Raw genomic sequence first — 19,026 nt, forward strand, 5'->3', positions numbered from 1 at the left:
CCACTTCTTAAGACTTTGAATGGGTCATTCATCCTCATCCTTACCTGACATTTCTTTGCACACTTTGATAATTTTCTCTGCACCTAGCCATGACTCTTGGGAAGTCTAGCTCAGTTGTGCAGTTTCCTACTGTTTAAACAAGAGATTGTTTAAACTCTAAGTGCTGATATCCACTCAAGAAACAGCAGCTGTTGCCCATGTTATTCTTTCTTACTGAAGCCAAACATGGAGCAGCTGGAGTCTGGAAATGTGCCTTGAGAAATCAAGTTTCCGATCTGACATTGTAGCCCATTTCCTGGAACTAGAGTCATCAGGACAGGGTTTATTTACTCATTCTAATGCCAGGATTCCCACACCAGTAACCACATCACTTCTCAACAGACACATTTAAGCCTCCACCGCAGCAATCATGTGGGTCTGGCATCTTCAGGGCCTTTCAGAGCAGGGAATGAAGGATACTTGAAGTATATGCACACTGATGTGCAATCAGGGAGATCAGGAATCTTGGGAAACTCTGATAGCTGATCTGGGTTGGTTTGGGATGCTTGGGAAAGTCTGGCAGTGAGACACATGAAAAAACAAACCGGTAGCCTTTAGAAAAACTAGGTTCAGAGGTCAAGGGAGAAATGAAGAAACTACAAAAGAATTATACAAAGTGTTTATGAATGCTGGCTTCAACAGGCCATGATCAAAAAGGAAAAACTCCTTTGCTTCCCCACTTTGTCATCTCTGCACGGCATGTTGTTTACCCAGACTAGTAAGTGATAACAAAGGTAAGAGTAATAGCAACTAACCTTTATGGAGCACTTTTACCTGTATTATCATATTTAATGTAGGGAGAGAAACCAAATCCTTTGCACTCAACTGCTAATTAAACAGTCATATAAATTCACTGTCTAGTCCAACTGGGAAGCATATGAGTCTGATGATTATCCTGGAATCTGAGCAAACTTATGCTCTACTTTACAGAGGAGAAAACTGAGGTTCAGTGAGGTAAAGTGACTTGAACAGAGGTATAAAACTAGTAATGGTCTGCCTACCCCCTGAGCATACGCTCTTCATGAATTTTAGGATTTACTTACAAATAAGGACATATTTAAGATGCTAAACACTGTTCTTTTCATTTAAGACAATCTCATCTAATAAAAAGATGAAGAATAGAAATACTATTAGGGAATTCCCTGGCGGTCCAGTGGTTAGGACTTGGTGGTTTCACTGCCGTGGCCCAGGTTTGATCCCTGGTTGCAGAAGTAAGATCCCGCAAGCCGCGCAGGGCAGCAAATAAATAAATACTTACCATTAAACCGTCCTCTCACATACTTTACCCTGCCAAGGAACACATATTTTCACCCAAGGTAGACAGCAAAGTTAAGGTAAAAAACTAGTGCATCAGTTAGAGATTAATTTATTTTATCTGAATAAGTGCCTTTCTGCTAGTGTTTCTGATAAATCATATCATTTCTGCAATGAGAAATACTCAGGGTAGTGGATGTTTTTATAATGACCAGGAAACTAGAAAGTGAGGAGGCCAGATTAGGGAAAAAGCAGAAAGATATTCATCTAACTATTCCAGGTAAGACTGATGATAAACTGTATAGCAAAAAATAATTCCACTTATTTAAGAATATCTCAACTCTCACTGTTCTGTTCGCTTCTAGGGAAAAAAAGGCATTTTCCCCCTGGCATGATAGTGGATTGGGTTAATAGTGCAAATTGTTTTTGTGACACTTCCTGCATCAGCTCTCGTGACAACCCCAGCTTCTGTAATCTAATACAGTGTATTCTTTTCTGTAAATAACACTGAAATGAAGTGGGTGAATCACTGGAAGATTGCCACTGTCTAGTTAAACCAAGCCATATTCTTTATGATCCATTATGCTAAACTCATTCACTGTTTCAGTAAGTCGTTACTGGACAATCACCTCTGCACCAGATATTGTTGTAGGCTGGAAATACAGCGGTGGATACATGATCCAAGTTTCTGCTCACATGGAGCTTGCCATCTCAAGGGAGGAGATAAGTAAATAAATAATATTCGCTAACATTTCTGCCTTTATCCTTCATGGATCTTGTGAATAGAATCTCTATTCTAATTCTGGTTTAGTAGATCCTGATTCTCATGTAATAGGGTTCTTGACTGGTTCCTACAGTGAGCAGGTTTTATGAATGTTGTGAATTCAATACGGCTTTATTTCGGAGACTACATCTGATTTGTGAAGTTAATATAAATTAATCATGTCTTTAACCTAAAAGGTGGCTTTGAAGTGGTGTCAGCTAGATATGTTTAAAGTGTTCTCTATGGATTCTTTTCTTTTGGAAGGTGTAAAGGAAGCAGGTGGACTTGAATGCCTCTTGGATCGATTGATTGATTACTTGCATTAGTAAAGAAGATGCACCATCATTATGATCGTTTTATGAGTTAGTTTCATTGAGTTGTGGAGACTTAAGTTTAGCAGTGCCAGGTCTTGGAGAAGAAGAAAGAAATACTTGATTCCTCTTTTTTTTTTTTTCTTTCCATGGGTTCCTCCAGATCATAGTAATGCAGGTAGGGTGTCAAGAGGGAGAACACTGCCAGAGATGGAGCAAGGCATTTTGCAGGAACTACTTTAAAGGAGACATTGACATTTTCATGCATTCTCACTTTCTCCCTGCTTTTCACATCCTCTCTAAATAAAAATCAAGACTATAAATATAGACCACACATTTGTTTTTAGAGGATGGTGTGATAAAGATTTATTTAAAACAACATAGGCTTTCCTGATAGTAACAGCTCAGCAAGCAATTTTTCCGAGTATTCGTTCTGTTCTTCCCACAGCCATTTACTCCATGTTTCTATGCCAACGACTGAAATCACAGGCTTTTCAGAACGTGTGTGTTCTGGAATACTAAGTAATTTTTTTTGTTGTTGCTAAGAGGTGAACTTTGTTTTAGCCAGTAGGCTGTATTGAAAGCAGAGGATGTACTTTTTATCAGTTTGTCTTACTGCTTCCAGATATAACTGCGTCTTTGACCTCTTGCTTCTAATAGGGTGTTTCCTTTGGATTCGGGACAATATATTTTTAAGCTGCTTTTAACACCTTTCCATACCAACTCATAGAACTCTTTTCTTTTGTCAAAGAAAATTATACTTTCACTTTCAACCCCTCTCAGTAGGAAACTCAAGAAGCCAAAGGTGTTAGGCTCTTGTAGGGATGTTGATTGTCGTGTCTTTTTTTTTGCGGTACGCGGGCCTCTCATTGTTGTGGCCTCTCCGGTTGCGGAGCACAGGCTCCGGATGCGCAGGCTCAGCGGCCATGGCTCACGGGCCCAGCCGCTCCGCGACATGTGGGATCTTCCCGAACCGGGGCACGAACCCGTGTCCCCTGCATCAACAGGTGGACTCTCAACCACTGCGCCACCAGGGAAGCCCTCGTGTCTTTCTTTTAATCACCTAGATCCATCCCTCCTGGCTCTGTGCATTGGTGTTGCCTTCCATCTGTAATGTGCCTATACCTGTGTTACATTTGAGCTTCCCAATGATCCTTTGAGGTGATAAGCATTATTTCTCCCATCTTACAAATGAGAAAACTGAGGCTCAGACAGATTAGGAGCCAAAGTGAGGCTTTCCATCTCTTGAGCCCAGGTTCTGTGAGTTATATCACATTGTTCCTTATTCTGTGAGCAGAGTTAACTTGTGAACCCCTTTAATAAACTGCTCCAAGATATGACAAAAATCACCTTACCCCAACAGGCTTTGGAGTCCTAAGATGCTACTTTAGCTGTAAGGGCTCCTGTGGACTCCAGCGGTTGGAGGGGAGTGGGTGTGCCTAGGAGTCATATGTGGTACTGTTCACCAGAGCGGCCTCTTCTCTTGTATCCTGAGCCATAGATCTGGTCCCCCACTGGCCTTCAGTGAGCACTTGACTCCTGAGAAACCCTGAGGCCAGCCCAGTTAGGCTCAGCAGGCGGAAGAAGACGGATTCTATTATTGTGTTTAAATACTAAGGCTAGAGGTCTGGGGGCATGGCTTGGAATTGTTGGCTGTATATTCTTTTTCATAAGTGACTTACGTAAACTTAATAATCAAAGTATGATCTAGATAAGAGTATTTTATTTTATGCCATTATACTCTGCCTGGTTTAAAAAAGAAAAAAAGAGGATTTAAAGTAATTTGTATAAGTCAGAGTAGAAGATGGAGAAAGACAATTAGGTAAGGACAGCCAAGTGGTAATGGGCCTGTGTTCATGATAAAAAATTCTTTGTTGATCATAGAAATGAAGTAATACAAAAGGGATTTTTTTTCTCTAAACTATAATTATACATAGGATTTTAAAAGCGGAGAGACTCAAAATGTTTATATATTTTCACTCTAATCTATCAAGTATTCAGTATAAAGATATATAGACATAGCTTGTAAAAAACAGTTGCTAGTAACTTCCATTCTTTTTTTCCTCTCCATTTTTAAAAGACTTCATTTACTTCCTGTGGATCATAGGAAAGCTTAATGACAGAAATTACTCTTAAAGCCTTGTACTGTTTAGAAAGCTAGGTCTGCATTAGCCATTTTCTCTCAAAGGCTCCTTTCTTTTTCCTCTAAACTTTCAGGAGTAAATCTCAGGTTTAGTTTCTAGAGAATGAAGTTTCTACTCAGTTGAAGTGACAGCCCACTATATAGCAAAGTCACGTTAATGATTCAATTTTCCCCTTTCATTTATTTTTTTTTAAATTGTGATAAAATAGACATAAAAGTTACCATCTTAACCATAATTAGTGGACAATTCAGCGACATTAAGTACATTCATATTGTGCTACCATCCACAGAATGCTTTTCATCTTCCTTTTATTCATTTTTAATAGGAAGTAATTCACTACAGAAGATATTTTCTAGCCATTCATTGAGAACGAGTCTAAAGTCACCCTCCTGCCTTGGACTGGCCTTCACTGGCAGCATAGAAAGGGGATTAGGTCAGACACAAAGCATTTCTCTCACTGAGGCTGTGGAACTTTTCGATCACCTCCTCAGGTGGGGCCCTGGCATTCTGGACGGCAAAAAGAACCCTGTGAATAGAATGAAACATAAAAGCAGCTTCCTCAAGAGAAACTGCTCTAGTCTCTGTGATTATGCAACTCCTAGAGGTTCTGACCTTTCAGGTTAGAATGTAGTTGCCAGTTTGAGGTTCATATCTCCCCCAGGCTCCCCCATCCTTGCTTTCTACTTCCTCCCTCTGTAGCCCCTATTCCCACCTCAGAGCACACACCCAAATACCCCAACCAAAAGGCTTAATCATAAACTTTTGCAGAGTAGCCTTCTAATAGTTGAAACCTTTAAAACCCCCCTAATGTCCTATGAATCTGTTACCAAACGCAAGTTCCAGGACCCAATGCACAGTGAGGCCATACAAACTGAAACGTCGGAGTTTGGGGCAGAGAAAGATTGATGACAGGGCCAAACAAGGAGAATGGTGGCTCATTCTCAAAAATCCTGAACTCCCCAATGGTTTTCCGACAGAAGCTTTCATAGGCAAAATTTAGAGTGAGGGCTGCAGGGTGTGTGACTTTCTGCTGATTGGTGGGTGGTGAGGTAACAGGGCGGTGCTCCAGGAACCTCTGTGCTCAGCCTGAAGTTACCATCCTCCACCTGGGTGGGGACCTTAGTTCCTGCAGAAGCACTCAAAGATATTGTTATGTATATTCCTCGAGCAGGAACCAGGACCCTGCTTTCATCGCTGCACTATTGTTTCTTTTTTTTAACATATATATAATTTATTTATTCATTTATTTTATTTTTGGCTGTGCTGGGTCTTTGTTGCTGCATGCGGGCTCTCTCTAGTTGCAGCATGCGGGGGCTACTCTTCGTTGTGGTGTGCAGTCTTCTCATTGCGGTGGCTTCTCTTGTTGCGGAGCATGGGCTCTAGGTGCACAGGCTTCAGTAGTTGTGGCACACAGGCTCAGTAGTTGTGGCTCTCGGGCTCTAGAGCGCAGGCTCAGTATGCACTATTGTTTCTTGACTGCTCCTCCTTCGTTTCTGCATCCCCCTTCCTTCCCTCATTAGCAACTCTTTGAATCTGCCCTTTGGAACTTAGGGAAGGTCTAGGAGGCTGAATGAAGCCTATTTCCTATGAAGTAGAAATGGGGCCATGGAAAGGATTTGTTACAGGGAGGACACCCACAGGGTCCTACTCAGTTTCAAATCCCATATCTTGTCCATTCTGGGCCTCCTGAAGAAGGGAAGTTCTCTTGTCCCGCTGACCCTGCCAGAAAGTCTTTCCTGTCATTGCCCTGTCCTGCCACTTAACAAGATCGATGCTACTATATAGCCTTCTGTCTCAGGTGTGGACTCCAAGCTTTTTCACTTGTGTCAAACTCAATGAACGAATACCTTTTGAAAACCTAGTGGATCTCAGAGTTTTAGGGACAGTTATTCTTACTTTAGAGATAGGAGAAAGTTGTAAGAATGCAAGTATTTGGTTCAAGGTCCTACAGAAGTGAGTGAGAAAGAGACAGAGACAGACAGACAGACGACAGACAGATGTGAAAGCCTAGTTGATAATTAACCTTAGCAGACACAGAACTTGGAACTGAAGAGAGACAAATAATGGAAATAATGTTGATACTTTATATCTGAACAGTGCAGTATTGTTTTCATAGCACTTCATTTTATTTTTTGCCTTGTGCTTGGGTTTAGTGCAACTAGAAGAAGAAAATTCTAGGTGGAATCACAGAAAATTTGAGTGTTAATTATAGTTAAATGTAATCAACACTTTGATCCCAAAAGCTGCTGAACTGGGTCCTTTTCATTTAAAAGACTTTACTCATATCAGGTTTTTCACACAAAGAAAATAATTACCGAACTATTAGTCCATTTGCTTTCATTCCCATAGCTCTCATGTAATTTGTCAGACTCAAACGATACACAGTGAACCTCAGGTTGAGATTTAATTTTGTGTGTTTGCCAAAGTACCCAGTGGCCTAGTTTCCACAGCCATACCCAACAGATAAATGTCTCTGAAAAAAGCATCGGGCTTTAGAGACATGGGAGGAAATCACTACTGGCTCACACTTCCTGACCAGCAGCAGGTGATAAAAGGAAACCCTGAGACACAGACATGGGTGCAGTCACTTGCTAATCTACATAATTATTTGGGCACACACCCAAGAAGTCCTGAGTATCTGTGACTTTCCCCCCAATCTGTAGTGTATTAAAAAATACTTTTCTGACGTCCAAATGTTGGGAAGATTGTGCTAAGAATCTTATGGCTGCTGGTCCACCCTCTCTCCCAGTGCAAGCCCTTATCACATCTCTACCATTGTGATCACATGAGCCATCACTGAGGTAACTCCATCCAGTAGAGGGGCAGGGCTGCATCTACCCGGTCACTGGGATACACAAAGTGAATACTCTCAGTTAACAGCCTCTCTGGCAAGAAGTTTGCTTTGCCCTGGACCCTCTCCACCTGCTCTGATGTATTTTTCCTCTATACTGCCGTGTTCCAAGGGGGCAGAGCCCAGACCTGAGACTCAGCACAAAGCACTTGCAGTTTTAGCTAGATGTACAAGTGATTTTGTTGCAGGAAGGGGGACTCCTTCCAGGGCCCGAGAGTGAGCTCTTGTCTAACACTCGGAAATGAATTGTCCAAGGAGACACACATGCTGGCAAAGCAAGAGACTTTATTGGGAAGGGGTGCCTGGGTGGAGAGCAGCAGGGTAAGGGAACCCAGAAGAACTGCTCTGCCACATGGCTCGCAGTCTGGGGTTTTATGGTGATGGGGTTAGTTTCCGGTTGTCTCTGGCCACTCATTCTGACTCAGGGTCCTTGCTGGTGGCGCGTGCATCGCTCAGCCAAGATGGATTCCAGCGAGAAGGATTCTGGGAAGATGGTAGGCCATGTGGACTGGCATTTCCTCTCTCCTTTTGACCTTTCCCGAATTCTTCTAGTTGGTGGTAGCTTGTTAGTTCTGTGTTCCTTACTAGGACCTCCTGCTGTAAGATAACTCATGCAAGTGGTTACTATGGTGCCTGGCCAGGGCAGGCGGTTTCGGTCAATGGTTCCCCTAACAACTTCATTTGATTTCTCCTGTTTGACTCAGTATTGTGGGATGATGTACCCTTTTGTGCAGGAGAGGTATGTGTGAGGATTTATTCCCATTTGTAGCATTTGGAAAATATTCTGGTTATTGTAGGTCTTCTTTCTAGCCTATGTTTTCCTGTGTTCTCTCAGGCCCCTACCAGTGCTAGCCAGAATATGAAGAAAGCATGCCTAAGGGAATATTTTCCAAGCAATATTAATCCCAAAAGTGCTTTGCGAAAGAGGAGGTTTGTTGGTCAGATAAATTTTGGAAGTGCTCCATATTCTAATCCTATCTTTGAGAGCCAAGATGTCCATTAGCAAATTAGGAGTCTTATGAGGACCAGCAATTTTTTTAAAAAAAAGCTGTTTAACTATAAACCAGGATTCCCCAGATTTATGACCATGGAACTCATCTTCATATAGCACCCAGAAAGATCAGAGTGAGAAATGCAAACATAGAAAATGGTTTTAGGGATTTAGGTTCCCTAAGAAAGTGAGTCTCCCATCTTTCTCTTCCCTTCACACCTTACACATAGTGCATTCTAGTAAATTTGATGGTAATATTGATTATGGCTATTTTAGAAAAGGTATGCCTGTGAATTGATAAGGAAAAATCAGTGCAAAATTGGCATTCATTCGAAGGTCTTGTCTGAGGCGGGAAAAGAGGGGGTCATTTGTGTAGAAAGAGAGCAGACCCTTTCTGGGGCTTGGGGGAACTAGATGTGATATGAGATGGGCTATAAAAAAGCAAGAATTCCACTCTTCTTTTTATTCCTTCATTTAATAAGCATTTCTTAGAACCTTGGTATTTACAAGGCAATGTAGGAAATGAGGCATAGTCCTTCTCAGGTGTGTTGAGACTAGTCCAGAAGGTAAGACATGTACTTAATTTCGTTTAATACATTGTAGAAAATGGCAAAGTGCCATGGGCAATGAACAAAGTGCTCTAGTGCACCAGAGGAAGCTGAAGTGGTTTCCGACCTAGGCAGTTAGGTGAGATCTTTGGGACCATGTCTCTCTCAGATCAATATTCACTCATGCCTACAACCTCCAGGCCTAGAAGCACATCCTAATAGGCTCTCGATGGAAGATCCAGCTCAGTGCCACTGCAGGTCCAATCTTTCTAACATGGAGACTGAGGCACAGAGGTAGGGGCCGGGGGAGCCTGAACCAAAAGCATGGAGACATGAACTCTGCCTCTGCCAGGTACCAGCTGGGTTTAAACAAATTATACACACACACACACACACACACAGGCACACCTCAGAGATATTGCGGGTTCGGTTCTAGACCACTGCAATAAAGTGAATATCACAATAAAGTGAGCCACACAAATTTGTTTCCCAGTGCATATGAGAGTTATGTTTACACTATACTATAGTCTATTAAGTGTGCAACAGCATTATGTATAAAAAATAGTACGTACTTTAATTTAAAAATATTTTTTTGCTAAAAACTGCTAACCATCATCTGACAACACAGGATTGCCATAAACCTTCAGTTTGTAAAAAAAAAAAAAAAATACACAGCATCTGTGAAGTGCAATAATAATAATACTTAATACATATATAATGTGGACCTCTGAATATCTTCAAAGACATAGTGAACTTGCTAAATTTATCAAAAGCTGTCCAAATGTACCACCCTGTGATGCATCTCACTTATTATGATCACAAGATTTTACCTTGGAGCAGTGAAAAGCAAGAGAAATCAGACATGGAATCCAGACATAGTAAAATCAAAAATGTAAGGAAGAAGAGTAAAGTAACTAAAAGATTTTTTAAGAAAAAGATTTAAGAGGAAATAAATATTAATGAAGAAAATGGACAGCCATAACAGAAATCATCATTTCCTTTAGTCTTTTTTTTTTTTAAGTTTTAAAAAAAAATTTATTTGGCTGCGCTGTGTCTTAGTTGCGGCGTGTGGGCTCCTTTAGTTGCGGCACGTGGGCTCTGTTAGTTGCAGCATGCAGACTGCAGTTCCCTGACCAGGGACTGAACCCGGGCCCCCTGCATTGGGAGTGCAGTGTCTTAACCACTGGACCATCAGGGAAGTCCCCATTTCCTTTAGTCTTTTTTGAAGTTTAATAGAGATAAGGACTAAAAAGAAATGGTGTAGGTATTTTTACTTTTACTTTTCTTCATTCAAATAATTTGACAACATGCATAGCTAAATGAATAAGAGGAATTTTATACAAACACTATAATGTGATAAGACCCAAGCTTTAGTGAACATTAGGATTACCTGGGATTTGTTAAAAACATAGATAGCCTGGCCACACACCCCTAATTTAGTAGGCCTGATGGCAGGATCCCCATACTCTGCACCCTGAGTTATTTTTGGGCAACTTCTGCTACAAATCCAGGAATCTTGCAAATGGAAAGGGTAGGATTCCAGAAAAGTTAGTGATACTCGCTCACATTTATATGTTACTCTACAGCAGGGTTTCTCAACCAGGGCACTATTGACTTTTGGAACTGGATAATTCTTTGTTGTAATGGGGCTGTCCTGTGCATTGTAGGATATCTAGCAGCATCCCCCATCCAGTTGTGACAACGCAAACTTTCTCCAGACATTGCCAAATATAACCTGGGGCGCAAAATCACTCCTGGTTGAGAACCACTACTCTACCGGGACCAAAGCCCCTTCATTCTCACTAGAGAGTGATACTGATCTTTCTAGATCAAATCTGGTAACAGTGAAGAGTACCTTTCCCTAAAAACTCTAGGTCCCCAAAGAAAAAGTTCTCAAAATGGTCTGTCCACCTACCCTCTAATGTCTCAGCTATTCCACTCAAGTACTATACAATCAAACACCAATATCAACTTATGTAGACTTCGGTATAAGACACATTTCCCCCCAGACTCTCTATAGGAGTGTATATCACTCAGAATATCCAAGGGATCTCAATATAGCACTTTACCAACCTCCAGATATAGAGCCTGAAGACAGTGTTATAGGAGGGAAGGGAATAAATGGCAATAAAGGGTTAATGAGTTGTTACAGCTGTGGGCAACTGAGGCTCAATTCCCCCTAGTTCTCCCTGAGGAACTGTGTGGAATGTGCCAAAGAATTGCCCCATGAAGAACAGAGAAGCTGAGATAATTTATCCTCGTCCCTCACTGGCTGGGGTTGCCCTTGTGTCCCATGTTGAATGCTGACCATTGGGCATCTGCTGCAGAGTAAGCTTTAATAATCAGGTGCGAGATGATCCATCCTTAGGATAATCAGTCAAAGTCCAGTGAGATAAGCAAAACTATTAAAGGATTTATTATAGGGATTTGGCCTTACCTAATTGTGGGAGTCTTTGTAAGGCTCTTGTGTTTGCATCTGATGCTGGAGCTTGAAGAGCAGGCAGTCAGGAAGGGAAGATAGATGTATGATGGAGGAAAGCCAAGAACAAGCTGGAACCCACAAGTGTGAGCTGAAGTCCAGGTCAGTCTTTGTTGCCTCTGATCTTGACACTGTGGATGTCTTGCAGAAGCCAGGACCCTTCATCATAGTGCTAAATACATATACCAGGCCTAGAAGTTGTAGAAGCTGAAGGAGGATCCCGGAAGGGTGGAGTAGTTGCAGGCTCAGACGCTATCTCATGCCATGAAAATCAGCAATAATGTATGTGAACTACAAAATGAGTGGCTGCTTCACTTTTACTCTCTAAATTTCCCATAAGAATCTCTCTTGTGACCCTAACCAGAAATATATAGGAAAGAAAACTCTGGGAAATCCAGTTCAGCCTGAACAAGTTGACACAGTACAAAGCCATCACACCATCTGTTTCCACTATCACTTGCTCAGTGGGTCCACATACAAAGTGGCCATGGCATCAAGGACGGAGATAATGTATGGGCTCAACAATATGACCTTCCACTCACCAAGCCAGATTTGACTTTTGGCTATCATTAGTCATCAGGGAAATGCAAGTCCAAACCACAATGATATACCACTTTGCATCCACCAGGATGACTGGAACCAGAAAGACAGACGATAACAGGTGTCGACAAGGATATGGAGATATCGGAACCTTCATACATTGCTGGTGGGAATGTAAAAGGGTGGCAGCTGCTTTGCAAAATAGTTTGGCAGTTCTTCGAAATGGGGTAGGAGAGAATGGAGAGTGACTTTTAACGAGTAAGGGTTCCTTCTTGGGGTGATGAAAATGTTCTAAAATTAGCTGTGGTGATGGTTTCACAACTCTGTGAATATACTAAAAAGCATTGCATTGTACACTTCAAATGGATGGATTATAGAGTATGTGAATGATATCTTAATAAAGCTGTTAAAGAAAAACAGCCGCTCATCCTCACAGTGTAATATTTTCATCTTTTTTCTAACTGCCTAGTTCTCCTGAGTTAATGGCATTTGTGAAAGAGGAAAAATATTTTTTTTCAATGCCCTCTCAGTTATCTTTACTTACCCAACAGCATCCAGAAGAACTCATATTATTTCTATATTAAATGGTTGGTTTGTAATGTCCATATATACCTAGAGTCCCTTGGGAAAGATGGCATAACAATGCATTTGAAACCTTTTATTCTTGATGTTATGGCATTATTTATACCTGAGTGTAATGGTTCTCTTTTTCCAGGGGTGAGATTGCACAACTCAAGTGCCCATTGTTTTAGCTGTACAAGTCCTAAGAGAGGGGACTGAGCATAAGATGAAAATCAGGTCATGAACTTAGGAATGTGCTGCTAGCCCTTGAAGTTGTGTGAGAGGTAGAGGGAGCAGAGGCATGAAAAATGCAAACCATGAGACTGTGCAAATATAATAATAATAAATCCAGACGATGGATGAGTTCTCCAGGGAAATGGATGGGCCAAGGAAGGCTGAGGATCAGACCCCAGGGGAGTCAGTAGATGAGAGAAGAAAGGGTCTTGCAAAGAAGAACAGAGGAACCAGATGGCCACTTGGGAGAACCAATACATTAAGATAGGATATGGGAATTCCCTGGTAGTCCAGTGGTTAGGACTCCAGCACTCTCACTGTGGAGGGCCCAGGTTCAATCCCTGGTCCCTGGGGAACTAAGATCCCACAAGCCTCGTGACATGGCCAAAAAAAAAAGAAAAAAAGATAGGATAGATGTTTCCATGTCGATTATGATGGCTTTTTCTGGGTAAAGTAGCACTATGTATAATGTTTGAAAAGAGTTTGTCTACCTGCATAGGGAAAGAGGAAGAAGATGATTTTTTTAACTACTAATACAACACGATATTATTTAATGGGTCTCTTTTTAGATGATTTCTTTATTTAAAGCGTTGTTATGAACTATAGAAAATAAACCACCAAAAGATTTCTCTTACAGGCCTGTCACAAAACAGTGGGACTAGAAGGGTGCCAAGGGATTCGTATGGGTCGGGCAGATATGTTCCTAAATCAATGCAGAACATATCTGTTTATTTTCAAGATGATTAAAGAAAAATATTTGGCAGCTTTCCTCCGTGGCCTATGATATTCTTTAATACTACTCATTTCCTTTTTTTAAAAAATAAATTTATTTATTTATTTTTGGCTGCGTTGGGTCTTCGTTGCTGGACGCGGGCTTTTTCTAGTTGCGGTGAGCGGGGGCTACTTTTCGTTGCGGTGCTCGGTCTTCTCATTGCGGTGGCTTCTCTTGTTGTGGAGCACAGGTTCTAGGCGCACGGGCTTCAGTAGTTGTGGCTCGCGGGCTGTAGAGTGCAGGCTCAGTAGTTGTGGTGCATGGGCTTTGTTGCTCCGCGGCATGTGGGGTCTTCCCGGACCAGGGCTCGAACCTGTGTCCCCTGCATTGGCAGGTGGTTTATTAACCACTGCTCCACCAGGGAAGTCCCAACATTCATTTCCTTTTGTTTAACTAAACTATAAAAGTACAGAGAGGTGAAATTCTCTAACATGCCAATCGGTGAATGCTACTTGCTGGCTTATCTTATAGGACCAACAATGAAGAATGATGTGGGAGCCACAAACTGTCCTCTCTTTATTTTTGAGCTTTATATAAATGGACTCATACTACATGTATCCTTTGACTTGCTTCTTTCACCAACATTTTTTTTTTTTTGCCACGCTGCACGGTTTGTGGGATCTTAGTCCCCAACCAGGGATTGAACTTGGGGCCCCAGTAGTGACAGCGCTGAGTCCTAACCACTGGACTGCCAGGGAATTCCCACACCAACATATTTTAAAGATATCAATACATCCATGTTGATTAGTGTTTGTTCACAGTTTATTCATTTTCACTGCTCCACAGTGGACAGTGTGTGTCTTAGTCCGTTTATATAAAGCTCAAAAATAGGCAAAACAAAACAGTGTATCATCTGCGTATGTATACAGGGCAGATGGAAGAAAAGGAAAGGAATGGTAAACACAAAATTCACTACAGTGGCTCCCTCTTGTGCAGAGGGAGCTGGACGTGATGGGGAGAAGCACATGGTGTGCTTCTAAATTTCTGGTGATATCACGCTTCTCAAATTGGATGGTGTGCACATGGTTGTTCATTTCTATTATTCCTCTTTAAGCTATCTATTTTTATCATATATGGCATATTTCATAATAAAGTGTTAATAACATAAAATAGCTTGCTCAGTAGCATCAGTGTGTTAAGAACGCCCTCCCCCTGCCCTCATTGGGCAGGCATCCAAGAAATAAAAAAAATTAAATTAAAAAAAAAACTGTCCTCTCCTGGCAATAGTCTCCCTTTATTATGAACACTGGTAGATTGAAGGTGTGGTTTCTCAAAGGAACTTAAGTATTTGGGGCACAATTCCAGGGACACTGTATTCTACTCGACATCAACTTCTGCTGTGTCAAAGACATTTTAGAGATTAAAGGCCACTTAGTAAGGGTAGGAAGGTTTCATAGTATAGGCACAAAATGGAACTTGACTTTTACCCAAGATTTTTTTTAATTTTTATTTTTAAAGAGCAGTAGCCATGTAGAAGTATTCCAGGAGATCCTGCCTCACACTCTTAGGTCTTAAAGGCATTTCTTGCTGAGAAGTGGTTTAGGATTGCAAAACAGCTGACACTTTTGTGAGAAAACTATAGAATCACATTTAAGATACTGAGAAGGTCTGTTCGGAAGCAGTTCTTACCCAACCAAGAGCCGTCTCTAGGCCCTCCCATTGCCCTACTTTAGAGATTTACACATGCAAAAAGTAGTCTTGAGTTGTTTAGTTTAGACGCAGGGCATGGAGGAAATAAGCCTTCCAGGGGCTTGTGAGAAAGGAAGAGGTACGTGCCTGTTCCCACATACATGCATTTCTTTAGCAAATTTAGATTTTTCTGTGGAATAAAAGTAGAGAAGCCAGGGCTTCCCTGGTAGTGCAGTGGTTAAGAATCTGCCTGCCAATGCAGGGGACACGGGCTTGAGCCCTGTTCCGGGAAGATCCCACATGCCGCGGAGCAGCTAAGCCCGTGCGCCACAACTACGGAGCCTGCGCTCTAGAGCCTGCAAGCCACAACTACTGAGCTGGTTCACCTAGAGCCCGTGCTCCTCAACAAGAGAAGCCACCAAAGTGAGAAGCCCACGCACCTCAACGAAGAGTAGCCCCCGCTCGCCGCAACTAGAGAAAGCCCACGCAGCAACAAAGACCCGACGTAGCCCCAAAAAAAGAGTAGAAAAGCCAAAAACTGCTGAGTGAAACACTCATGAAATCCTTTTATCAACTTGGTGCCTCTGTCAACAGGATAAAAATTAACGTCATGGTGGGCCTTTATGATCTTCTTTTAAAATATTCCATGGCTCCCATTTCTAAAAAAGATTGCCAGGCTAGACCCTTCTCTTTCCCTGAACTCTTCACCTCTCCTGCCACCTCTCTTTGTTTATCAAAGCTCAGATCATGGGGTCTTTAGGACCTTGTGTGAAATCATATTCTGGTTGGTATCATCCCGTGAAGAAGTTCATTGGGAATGTGGGACACATTTTGTTGAATTTTATTTATAATACTTAATGTCCCCAGATGATTATGCATATTGAAGGGTTTTTTTTTTTTTTTTATAAATTTATTTATTTATTTTTGGCAGTGTTGGGTCGTCATTTCTGTGCGAGGGCTTTCTCTAGTTGTGGCGAGCGGGGTCCACTCTTCATCGCGGTGCGCGGTGCGCAGGCCTTTCACTGTCTCGGCCTCTCTTGTTGCGGAGCACAGGCTCCAGACGCGCAGGCTCAGTAGTTGTGGCTCACGGGCCCAGTTGCTCCGCGGCATGTGGGATCTTCCCAGACCAGGGCTCGAACCCGTGTTCCCTGCATTGGCAGGCAGGTTCTCAACCACGAGCGCCACCAGGGAAGCCCATTGAAGGGTTTTTTTAAACAAGTTTTTTCAAAGCAAAGATCAGTTTGGTATGAGACTATTACTTGAACGTAAGGAACATACAGATTTTTCCCCATTTCAATTAAGGGAAGAATTATAACAAGAACCAACTGTTCTGAAGGCTGCCCGTGATCTATTACTTAACCCAGTGTCTCTCCTCTCCATAGTTATTTTTGTGTCTGCCTGTTTTTCTCAGAACATGCTTCTGCATTTTCCAAAGTTGACCCTGTTACCCCAGAGCTTCTTCGTTTCCTTGTTTATTCCTTAGAAACATAAAAGATGTGTGGAAGACTGATAAGTTTCATATTTCAAAGTTCTCTTTCTTTTAATCAGGAAGTTTAAGATGTCTCTAGGACAAAACTATCTCAACATTCCATCAACCATATAGGAAGCTGGAAATCTCAAGGTTTATAAGCAAGGGTTTTGGGAGCAGGAAATTTCTGTCCTACTGTTTTCTAGCTAATATCCCTGGGCTTTAGTTTCCTCATTTATAAAACGGGAATATTAATAGCTCTTGCCTCCAGAGGGTTGGGGTGAGCATTACATGAGATAACACACATGAAGAGCTTAGGCCAGTACCAGGCATGGAAAAAGATCTCAATAAATGTTAGTAATAATGGCGGTGATGGTGGTAGTGATGATGATAAAGGATTTGGAGTCTTAAAAAGTTATATTGGAGCACTGCAGCATAGCATTTTCAGATAAGAAATCAGGTCACATAATCTGCCAAGGTTATTTGAATTTGCTACTGTGGAAGGGAAAATTACTTCTTTGTCACTTAATATCTGCCATATATTCTTACTCAGTTGGAGTGTGTGTGTATGAATGTGCGCACATGAATACAAATGCTCTTATGTCTCATGTCCCTGCCTTGATGGTCAGGAGTTTTGCTTTAGCCCTTTTTTTAAAATCCAGCTCTTAATATTGTTCAGTGCACATAGTAGCCTTTCTACAAATATTGAATATGTTTCTATTTGATAAAATCAAAATCTTGTGCAAAATTGTATTAATAGACAATGTTTTCACCTTATGAAGGTTTACAAGATGTTTTAAAGAAAAAGGAATTAAATTAGGAAATAAAGAGAATTCCCTGGCAGTCCAGCGGTTAGGACTCTGTGCTTCCACTGCAGAGGGTACAGGTTCATTCCCTGGTCGGAGAGCTAAGATCCTGCAAGCTGTGCGGTGCGACCAAAAAAAGAGAAGGAAATAAAGTCTTAGAAACTATCTAGACATGCTCTCTTTTCCTAAGGATTCACCCTCCCCTCACAGTAGCACAGTGCCTGTCACACAACTGAAATGAAGTAAATGGCAGCTAATAATTAGCTGTCTTTGTGTTGGAGGTTTTGGTACCAAGCAATAGAAACCAACTCAGGCTCACGAGAGAGGATTTACTGAAAGGATATCAGAGGGCCCACAAAATCAATGGGAGGCTAAAGGGCCACACTTGAGAATGGGCAGAGACCAGGGAAACTCTAGCAATTTAGGGGCAGGAACCACAACCATGGTCTTTATAGCAGGAAGCATCTGCTCAGCGTGCTGCCATGGGGAAGGAGAACCCAGAGTCAACTTTCTTCTGTGCTTGGGTGACCCATTGCAGGGTCAGAGTCCTCTGAGAGTGTGTGATTGGCCAAACTCATATCACAGACTCACAGCCTGGCCGAGGCGAGAGAAAGAATCTAACCCATCGCCTTCTGGAATGGGAGATGGTACCCAGGACTGTCCTTTCTACACATCTATTCACAGAGGAGAAGATTCAGTTTCCCAAGAAGAAACCAAAGTGCTTACTAGGAAAGGGGAACAGATGCTGGACAACCCAAAATGGCAAATGCCCATTATTCCACATTTCTAATATTTTGATTCTTGACTTTGGGCATGGTCCATAGTCTAGTCAGTCTTTATTTAGCCTATGTGAACCTTAAGACATAGTTTGAGATATTCCACTTTGTTATTCCAGTCCTGTATGTGGTCCAGAGACAGTCCTCCATGTCGTCATCCTGCTCTCATCTGAATGGGAACATCCTTTCAAAGAGATTAGATAAGAACTCAGGAGCTGAGAATATTGTGGCATCAATGTGAGATACCGGGATGAGCTACCTTTATTTATTTATTTGTTTGTTTGTTTGTTTATTCTATGTAAGTAGAAACAAGTTCAAGGCTATTATTTCCTGTAAGTTAAAAACGGGTAATATAACACCAGGGAAATCTTGCTAATCTAATTGAAATTTGGGGCCTGTATAGGTCAAATATATTTACTGTCCATCAAAGGTGATGTTTTTGACACAGTAGAGGATCCTGTTTCCTTGAAAATGGCTCGTAGGCTGGTTGGTTTGGGATTTTTTGAATGTCATCCTAATTTAAGGTATTATCCTTTGCTTTTAAATGTTACAGGGGAGAACTTATCCATTTCGGGGTGCCTTCCCTCCAGTGTGGAATCCCATTGCCTATCTGGATTACAACAATCTGTGGCGGACAATGGATAACATGGGAAAGGAGGTAAAGTGTGTGTGCAGCTTGCACATGACCTGTTACTGAAATATCAACAGCAAATGTTTAGTATCCATCCTTCCACAGTGCAGGGAACATTGCTCTGGACGTTGATGCATATCATTTCCAGTGTACCCAACAACTCTGCCAAGCTGGTAGTATTTCTGCTTTACAAATGAAGAAAATCAGTGCCAAGGGGTTGCATAATTTC

At 41.7% G+C, this 19,026-nt stretch overlaps 1 protein-coding gene across 2 annotated transcripts in view; it reads left to right on the forward strand.

Moving 5' to 3' along the window:
* MAOA (monoamine oxidase A) overlaps positions 1 to 19,026 on the forward strand; it is a 72,708-nt gene that overhangs the window by 28,330 nt on the left and 25,352 nt on the right. For both annotated transcript variants that reach the window (XM_065900850.1, XM_065900851.1), the window contains one exon: positions 18,720 to 18,824. In XM_065900850.1, the coding sequence (XP_065756922.1) occupies positions 18,720 to 18,824 (105 nt within the window). The remainder of the gene's footprint in view (positions 1 to 18,719; positions 18,825 to 19,026) is intronic.

The sequence above is a fragment of the Phocoena phocoena genome, chromosome X (assembly GCF_963924675.1).
Source record: "Phocoena phocoena chromosome X, mPhoPho1.1, whole genome shotgun sequence".
In the NCBI taxonomy this organism is placed as follows: domain Eukaryota; kingdom Metazoa; phylum Chordata; class Mammalia; order Artiodactyla; family Phocoenidae; genus Phocoena; species Phocoena phocoena.